The following is an 8,901-nucleotide window of genomic DNA, read 5'->3' as shown; positions in this document are numbered from 1 at the left end:
AATTCGTGATCTACACATCTGATCTAACCGGGTAGCTTCGTGTCGGATGTAAGCGTTTGTAACCCCGTTCTCCTCCTGCAGTTTCTACGATACAGTGTCCTCCGATCAGCTGTAGGCTGCCAGCCCCGTGGCACTGTGGTGCGATGTTCTGAAAGTGGGAATCTTTTTCTGAACACGTGATTTCGAGCCCTCCAGGGCCTAATTTTCGGCATCACTAGCTGTAGGCACAAAAGCTGCAGAGATCCTGGAAAGCAGCAACACGCCAACTGCGAGCTAAAGGACAGTTTTAGACCAGCTGTAGTGGCCATGGATTGCCATCCTGCTGAACTTGGAGAGCAAACAGGAAAGACACAGGGCATGGTCTGTTCTCAGCTTTATTGATCATTCACACAACAGTCAAGCTGTGGGTGAGCTTGCTCTCCTGTACAGCACAGTCCCCAGCACAGCAATGCACACCACAGCCACAGCAGCCACCACACCAGCCAGGAGCACAACCTCAGCAGAGATGCCTGCAAAGAAAGCCCACCCCACTGGTCACTCACTTTAGGTCAAACCCAGACTACAGCAAGAGACCGCAACCTCTGGCTCCAATTTCAATAGGCCCCAGTACCTGCTTCTTTGCGGTCCTCTGCAGTCAGGGGAGACCTCTGGGCATTCGTCTCCACTGGAGGGATGGCATCCTGCGGCTTCTCCAGCACACGCACAAACACTGTGGCATCACCTTCCCATTCTGGAAGGTGGAGAGGCTTGGATCCAGCCACACATACTATACCCCAGTACCACACGCACAACCAGGCAAAGGATCCTTACCCTCCTTGAAAGCCAAGTCCCTCCTGTACCTCCCAAAGTACCTGGATTTAGAGACAGGGCTACAGCTGGAGTCACAGCAGCTACAGACCTGATCGCTCCCATCCACTGAGCTCCAGCTACAATAGGGATACAGCCATCAGGACGGAGACCCGGAGAAGGACACCAAGGGCCTCAAGCACCCTCCTCCCCCTCTACCTGTTGCCCACAGGGTAGCAGGCCTTGTCCAGGTTGTCCACAGCCTGGGAAGCAGCAGTCACCTTCAGGTGGCAGGTCATGTAGATCTGAGCAGAACAGACATTGGCACAGTTAGTGCACCCTGGGAGAGCTGCTTCAATGCCCAAGAAGCCACACAGTTGAGAAAGCAGAGGCCAACCAAGCCAAAGATGCAAAAGCAGTAGTCAAAAGCTCAGAGGCAGAGTGGCTGGGAGACTTACAGAGCTGTTGGCATCATTGTGGAACCTGAAGGCATCAAGCACCATCTGCAGCTTAGTGACGTCCTGAGGTCTTGGCATGAAGTGAGAACTGGAGCCCGTCACCTTGGCATCAATCAGGCAACTGGGGACAGGAGGAAATCCATGATCAGTCCCTGCTCGGAGTCGACACCCAACACCTGCAAGCACCCTGGCCATGCTTAGCTATGGGATCTCACTCACCCATAGTTCCCAATGAAAGTGTAACTGGGAGAAGAGGTCGGGTCAGAGGTCAAGGTGGCCACACAGCTGTCCACAAACAGCCGCAGGGGCACGTGGCTGGCCTGGTTGACGGAGGCTTGGATGTTCAGGACGTCCCCCAGGAAGTACACGTTGGAGGGTCTAGGGGAGCTCCAGTCATCTGCGGAGACGGGGAGCAGCATGAGGCCTCTACAGAGCAGAGCAGCACTCCAGTACACGGGAGGGTTAGAGCTGCATTAGGTTGGCCTCTACCAGTCATGAGCTGCAGGGAGAAGTCCAGGAGATCCTCCGCAGACTTGGTGGAGGTGTATGGGACCCAGGTTGGCTGCAGGGCATCGCTGCTCACATTGTGGAGCCTATGGAGCAGACAGCAATTACACACCGATCCTACAGCAGCTAGGCTGAAGCAGTACTGCAGCAGAGTCCTCACCGGAGGTAGTGACACTCGATGTGGACAACAGCAGGGTCGGTTCTCACGATGCCAGTGTTGGCAATCGGGGACGGGTGGTAGTTTAGGGAGAAGCTGTAAACCAGCTCGTCTTCGGTCATCTACAAGTGAAAGGCACAACGGTTAAGCTCAGGATGGTTTAACCCATTCACCGTGCGAGTCTACAGCCGTATTCTCCCCCCTCCCCTACTTACCGACAGGGCGCTGCCACAGCCCTGCAGCTCCGACTGGAAGACCAGGACCGTGTCGTTCTGCCCACTGAGCGCACAGCCTCCCAGCTGGATATCCGCAGCCTGGATCAGCTCGCCGGTACCGAACAGGTCTCTCTCCACCGACACCTGGATCGCGCTGTCCCCGCACTGTGCCCACACGACGGGGGAGACTTGCTGCTTGAACAGAGAAGAATCCACTCGCACAACGGCCTTGGCTCTGGCGGGAGGCTTGGCTCTGGCTGCAGGCTTGGCTCTCGCCCACTTAGAAACTCTGCCGGCGTCGCAGAGCCCAGCGAACACACACAGCACTAGCAGCCCACACCAAGAAGCCCTCGTACGTAGCATTGTGGCGAAAATACAAGAACAGCTCACAGATTCGCGATGCTTACCCAGCCCACACCGCCTCCTTTTATACACTGAGATGATCCCGCTCAGCGTGTCTCTCTGAGGAGACAGCGCGACATTTTCACGTGGAATTCGGCGACAAGTGGGGCTGCAACAGCAGCGGCGCGGATCCAGCGCGGATCCCAGTGCGTCCCGTCCTGCACAGGTGCAGCGAGTAGTGACGACGGAACCGATTTTGCCGCTGTGTGAGCGTGTTTCGTGCTGTCCCGACTTCATTTTTTAGGCTACAGAGAGCAGATGAGCAACACTCAATTCAATGCTGTTGGTACCACTACCAGTACTCCAGCTAATGATTATAATAGTAGCCTGTGAGTTCGTAGAACTAGGACCCTGCCACCTGCTTTCCTCCCCGCGATAGGTGGCCGTGTCGTCTTTTTAAATAATCCCTTATTGATGAATAATCTCACGATTCCACGCGAATCATGTCAATTAGTCAAGTTATCAACAGAATACCAGGTGCTGTATTGAATTTTGCAATACACCTCGAAGCATGTCATTTCATGCCTTTACTAGGGAACTGGGATTATCCGAGACAAACGCAGTCTCATTATTACAATTCAATGACAGTGTGCACAAGGATTTCTCAACACTGTGCCAGGGATGTAATTCACGGGTTGCAGATTGCCGTATCTGTGACACAGTCACTTGACTTCATTTTGTATTTGATATGTTTTCTTCAACATTCGTTTGCACCTTTTTATTTCACTAACTTAACATTCTTTAATTACTTTGAATTTGGCTCGATTGAACTTGGGAAATGGGTTGTCAACAGCGTTCATGGCGGTTTTAATTGAATTATCCATAGAGCTCGTGATTGGTGGAAAATACAACTTCATTACAATACAATTCATTGTAATGTACAATACAATTCATCATTTTACAATCTGCTCAAAACAATATTTCAAGAAATAGAAAATATATAGGCGTTGCTGATTGCTCTTTGCGGTTTAGTCCCTTATTGATGAATAATCTCACGATTCCACACGAATCATGTCAATTCATCAGTCGGACACGTTGAATATTGCGGCAGCAACTGTACACAATTATTGAAAGGGGGCATGCAACGCGTTTTGACCTCATATTCATTACGATTGGTCAGAATGTGTCATTACGTCATTTCAGTGTTTCATTTTACGAGTTGCTAGAATTCTGTACCTTCTCTCCGGGACATATAACATGTGTGTTCATCCCATTGCTGGCTTTCTCTTCAGCCTACGGTTTACACCTTCACAACCGTGACTACATTTACAATATTTAATGGTTCATAAATATATTCGTCATGAAAGTAAATGAAATTAGTTTAAGAATTCATGTATTAGCAGGCGTTATCCATGGCGATGTAGACGTATAACCTATAAGCTATACAAAAGCTCAAATATGATCACTTCAGACCCAACCGGAGTAACTGCAATACTATTCAATAACTTCAGAAAGACGGAGTCAGTAGAAGAGCAAATACGGGTTCAAGTCACCTACGGGGCAGAACAAATTGGAACAAATAATGTGACCGTTACATCAGCGTCCGATACCACTGTCTCAAGTATTGTAGATACAAGGCAGTTTAAGTGCAGGATTATACAGCAGGTATAAAAAGAACACATCGCATATTGTAGATCACGGACTCATTTGAAAAGTAGAATACAGCGCAGTGCCAAATTGAAACAAATGTCGAATTGTAAGGGGTTTTAAAGCAATCTGAATTGCACCGCGGTTAGGTTATTCGACTCCCCCCAGACTTACAGTCTTTTATCCTTCACTAACCGAGTGAAATTCTAGTTTCACGATGGTTTACAGTGGTTTAAAATTCAAGTAATAAAAAAGACACTGTTTTCAACATTCATTATCATTGTATTTTAACCGTCAGAATTAACGGAGATTCTGTTAAATGTTATTTTACAGTTGTGAACACTGATTATACGGTAGTTTGTCATTAAAGAATAAACATATTTCAACCTTCACTATTACAGTTAGTTAATTAACCTTCAAAACTACAGAGATTTTTTACAGTGTGGATACAGGAAGCTTATTGGGATTTCTTCTTTGGATCTGGGCAACATGCCAATCAATACAGATCAAGCAAAAGACCAAGTTTAATCCACCTCAGGACTATACTCTCAGCAACCCCTCACACACGAAAGGGAATTCTGAGCAGCGGACACAAGGAGGGGCCACTTGTTGCCACCCCTGTAAAAGGCACAGTAGGGCCACGAATACTACTCACCGGTTGGCGTGCATTACTAGAGGGAAGAGCAGCCACTGAACAGAGGGCCTGGAGTCAGGCTCTGGAGCACACGGCTGAAGGATCTTTGCAAGGCAAGAAGAAACGGAGCGAGTCAGACATTTCACAGTCCACATTTTATTCAAAAACCTGCTCCAGTTACAGTTGGGATGCCCGCATGTGGGGCCTGGCTCTCCACACAGCCGCCAGCACCACAGCACAGAGCACAAGCACCGTGAAGGCAGCCACGGTCAGCACACCATAGCCGAAAGCCTGGGGCACTGTGGAGACGGGAGAGGGACAGGCAGCTCACAAGGGTGCAGACATGAGAGGGCTGAGCGCCAGCAGAGTGTCAAAGCTCCCCTCCTCACCTTCACTGGGAGAAGCCCTCCTGTCCACAGCAGGGAGCTCAGAGGCAGTCAGGATCACTTCCCCACTGGACACCACGGCCATCTCCCTGGAGGCCCTCTGCACCGGGGCAACAGCTCTCCCTGAAGGGACAAGAGCAGCATTACAGAAGCAGCCCCTCCACTGGGGGAGCCTTAGGGAAAGATGCCAGTCCAGCTCACACTGGAACCGAGCCACTCACTCATTCTCTGGTTGCACGGAGTGACACAGCGGTCAGTAGCACTGGGTTGGCACACTGCTGCACTACAGTGGATGAACACCTGGGGGAGCACGAGATGCAGTACAATACAATGCCGCCATGGGGAATGTGGCGTTCCTTGGCCAATAGACCCTTACCTTCGCCTTCAGAGGGAGCTGGGAGCCAGCATCCACAAAAGTGAACATCTGCACGATGAAGCGCTTGTAGTGCGTTGGGTATGGCAGCCCTGAAGAGCCAGCCACAGGAACCAAGGTGGTCTGGTACTGGTCATCTCTGTACGGACACCTGGAAAGAGCACCACACATGGGTCAAGAGGTCTGCCTAAACCACCAACACAAGCTGGCCGGCAAGAGATACAGGGCTCCAGTTACCCAGCAACCAGCAGGCTCCACTGGGGCTGGCCGAGCGGGCTGGGGGTGGAAGTTGCCCAGCAGTCTTCCAGAGTCAGGACAATGTTGGGGTCGGTCCTATTCAGGATGCGAACCTCAACATACACAGGATCCCGCAGGACCTTGGTCACGGGGTAGTCCCCATCACCGTAGTAGGCGTCATACACAGCTTCTACAGGAGGAACGACGGAGAGCTTTAGGAAGCCAGCATGCATTGGAAACCAGTACATAGCATGGCCATGTACAAGGGCTCATCACAGTACCCGTTGCAATCCTGAGCTCCACACTGAGAGGTCCAGGGGCCACGACTGAAGGAGGAGGCGGGGCTGCAGTGTACACTACAGCCTCCACAGGAACAAGCTCACTGCCCGAATACTTGCACAGGAAGGTCAGCCTGGAAGGAGAAGCAGGCAGCCATTGGACCCAGTCGGGTACTGGCACATGGAGACGGCCACTGGGGAGCCCCACTTACTCATAGTAGCTGTCCCTGGTGATGGAGCCATCAGGCCCCTCCTGCACATCACGTTTAGAGGACATCGTGTTCTCGTACACCACATCGCCACCCTCACTCTGGAAGAGGGAAGCAGACCCTCACGTTATACAGCCAAGACAATCAGCACAAGGCGCTGCAATGCTCAGGCCAAAGCTGGGAACCGCTTCCTCACCTTCAGTGTGCTGCCACAGGCACTGACTGGGAACTGGAACAAGGCAAAGCCAGCAGTGGTGCCAACAGGGCTGCAGGGGGCGCCCTGACCCCCCAGCAGGCTGACGGTGTCAAGGCTCAGCGGAGGCCTGGTCACATTCCTGGGTACTACAACCACAAACTGACCATCCGTGGTGCATTGCACAGTCACTGGAGGGAGAGGGGAGAAGATTAGCAAAGCAATGCGCTCAGGAGCCGTTTGTACGAGATTTTGCCCATACCACTCACCCTCATTGCTGTAATAACAGGGCTGTCTTCCCCTCTGATCAAAGCAGCAGTTACTCGCTTCACAGTCGGCTCTACTGATTGCAGGGGCGCCACACGCCATTTTCTCGTTGTCACTAACCGAGCAGTTCTGACCCTGGGCTATAGACACGTCCACCGCAGCCGCCATCAGCAGACAGACAAGACTCCAGACCCGCACGCTCATCCCAGACCTGTCCATTGTGCAACTCGGCAACGAAGTGCCGAGAAGCGGCGCTCCGCTCCTTAAATAATCCGGCGCCCTGATTGGCTCAGGGCTGGCCCTGGCGCAGCAGGCTGCACGAGGATTTCAGCCACCCCAGCGGGCCAGTCGGGCTCTTTGGTGGAGCTCTCGCTTTGCTGCCGCACAATCACTGTCAGATGCCACATCACTGTCTGTCGGCAAGCCCGCCGCGCCCCGCTGCGCTCACTTCACTGCCCCGGCTCTCAACGCACAGCTCCCCTACCTACTGAGCACTCATCTCCAAGACTTTCACAGCTTTTTAGAGAGAGTTCCGACTCATCATACGGTCGGTGTGCGACACTCGCAACACTAGCAGTGAAGATGAATAGCTGTATGACATTGTAACACGTCTTCTTCAGAGACAGTGAATGCTGGATTTTGAAAAGAACGGAAATGCAAAAGCACATTGAAATTGAGCATCGAGTTCAACTTTAAACGGACAGTGTGCCTCATCACGTCCTCCTTGTGACTTGGGACGAGAACACGATTTGATGCCCTGATTGCAACGAACCAATTACTTCCAGCGTCACCGAGTGCACTCTGAAAATGTATGGCAAGCAGTTGTGACATTTAATCCATCATTTCTAAAATCAAAAATACAATTGGTGATATCAAGAATGATCTGCTATTTTTGATATCACCAATTGTATTTTGGATTTCATAAACTGTATTTTTGATATCAGAAATTGAATTTTTGCAATCAAAAATGCATACTAATTATAGCATCCGGTTCTATTTGTCATATCAAAAATGCATACTAATTATCATACGGTTCTATTTGTCATATCAAAAATGCATACTAATTGACGTCCGGTGATTTGAAACTCAACCCTTTACACTCCGCCCCATTATTTTCAGATCTTCCGCGATCGGAGAAATAAATTGTACGTTTTTCAAAACTATAAAATATACCAGAGACTGGAGAAACTAGAGACCGGGAGCTTTCAAACGATGTCTTACTCGCGTATGTAGAGTCTTCATAGCATGGGCTACAGGCTTGCGAAATCAGCCATGTGTCCTAGTGTACAGGGCTGATTTGCGTATGCCCGAGTGTTTGTTTCTAGCCTGTCAGCCGATTTGCCTTAAAATACGAAAGGTCACAACTTGGTCTTTAATTTGATACAAGATAAAAGCATTTGGCACAACGAAGCAAGGGGAAACACGGTAACACTTTACAATAATGGGCATTAATTCCTCATGAATTCCGATAGTACAACACGGGGAAAACACATGAATGCATGATGTAATTCTTGTGAACTCATTTGTAATTCAAGTATGTGAATTCATCATGATGTAAAGACTCTTATTCATATGGAATTCTTTTTTAATCCCCAGGCGAGCGAGTAAGAGGGTATGAATTCATTATGATTCATGATTATTAAGGGTCTTCTTTTCTGCAGTATGTTCCTCATGAATTAATTCGTAATTCAACAAATGGTGTTAATCATGTGTACAAATCGGGACTGGCTATTTGAATAAAAGCAAACAAAATATATGGATTCATCTCAATTTTGAATTTTAAAATATATTTTTCTTGCAATAATCGGCGTTATGCCAAGTTACGTTTTCTCGTAAGGAATCGAGCTTATTTACAAGCTAATCACATGCACTTCATGTTTAAAGACAATTATTTTGAAGTCATGACTTATTCATGTTTTTCTCCTAATGAACACTGCATGATCGAACAACTATAGTCAACTGAAATATGTGGGTATAGCCGCTTCATGCTTTGCTGTAAGGGCATACAATTATTGTTTTTAAATGTTAGCGCATGTATATACGTGTAAATATTGTAGCGATATCTGCTGCGTGTGTTCGCCACCAAAACAACAAATAATCGGACCGAGCCGTGTTTCCTGCAACAGGCTTTATTTTTCAAAACATTGTAATGCAGCTACACCCGTCTCTATCACTTCTGTCCTGTCCTACTTCTGCGGCGGACCGGGCGCCC

At 49.3% G+C, this 8,901-nt stretch overlaps 2 protein-coding genes and 1 long non-coding RNA gene across 3 annotated transcripts; all 3 read right to left on the bottom strand.

Moving 5' to 3' along the window:
* Window positions 1-360: 360 nt before the first annotated feature.
* On the bottom strand, window positions 361-1,087 carry LOC136719192 (uncharacterized). Its single transcript, XR_010805377.1, has 2 exons — window positions 1,006-1,087; window positions 361-926 (listed from the first exon to the last, which is right to left on the bottom strand). It is a non-coding gene; the product is annotated as an uncharacterized LOC136719192 (long non-coding RNA).
* A 121-nt stretch (window positions 1,088-1,208) lies between these two features.
* On the bottom strand, window positions 1,209-2,486 carry LOC136719386 (zona pellucida sperm-binding protein 3). Its single transcript, XM_066697309.1, has 5 exons — window positions 2,124-2,486; window positions 1,912-2,030; window positions 1,734-1,837; window positions 1,464-1,641; window positions 1,209-1,365 (listed from the first exon to the last, which is right to left on the bottom strand). Exons 1-5 carry the CDS (start codon window positions 2,484-2,486, stop codon window positions 1,209-1,211), a joined length of 921 nt encoding a protein of 306 aa, XP_066553406.1.
* Window positions 2,487-4,882: 2,396 nt separating this feature from the next.
* Window positions 4,883-6,908, bottom strand: LOC136719385 (zona pellucida sperm-binding protein 4). Its single transcript, XM_066697308.1, has 8 exons — window positions 6,746-6,908; window positions 6,426-6,613; window positions 6,285-6,330; window positions 6,024-6,227; window positions 5,743-5,932; window positions 5,509-5,656; window positions 5,354-5,432; window positions 4,883-5,255 (listed from the first exon to the last, which is right to left on the bottom strand). Exons 1-8 carry the CDS (start codon window positions 6,906-6,908, stop codon window positions 5,074-5,076), a joined length of 1,200 nt encoding a protein of 399 aa, XP_066553405.1. The 3' UTR covers window positions 4,883-5,073.
* Between the last annotated feature and the right edge of the window lie 1,993 nt (window positions 6,909-8,901).

This window comes from Amia ocellicauda, chromosome 23, assembly GCF_036373705.1.
Source record: "Amia ocellicauda isolate fAmiCal2 chromosome 23, fAmiCal2.hap1, whole genome shotgun sequence".
Classification (NCBI taxonomy): Eukaryota; Metazoa; Chordata; class Actinopteri; order Amiiformes; family Amiidae; genus Amia; species Amia ocellicauda.
The sequence above is the reverse complement of the archived record's forward strand: the minus strand, read 5'-3'. Positions and strand labels throughout refer to the sequence as shown.

Bases quoted from the DNA above. Each gene is read 5' to 3' on its own strand.
- LOC136719385 (XM_066697308.1), bottom strand. From the start codon at position 6,908: ATGGACAGGTCTGGGATGAGCGTGCGGGTCTGGAGTCTTGTCTGTCTG. The intron at 6,331-6,425 runs GTGAGGAAGCGG...TCCCTCTTCCAG, and splicing joins CCTGTGGCAGCACACTGAAG to AGTGAGGGTGGCGATGTGGT. The intron at 5,256-5,353 runs GTGAGTGGCTCG...TTGTCCCTTCAG, and splicing joins TCCGTGCAACCAGAGAATGA to GGAGAGCTGTTGCCCCGGTG.
- LOC136719386 (XM_066697309.1), bottom strand. From the start codon at position 2,486: ATGCTACGTACGAGGGCTTCTTGGTGTGGGCTGCTAGTGCTGTGTGTG. The intron at 1,642-1,733 runs GTAGAGGCCAAC...CCGTCTCCGCAG, and splicing joins CTCCCTGCAGCTCATGACTG to ATGACTGGAGCTCCCCTAGA. The intron at 1,366-1,463 runs GTGAGTGAGATC...TCCTGTCCCCAG, and splicing joins ACTTTCATTGGGAACTATGG to TTGCCTGATTGATGCCAAGG.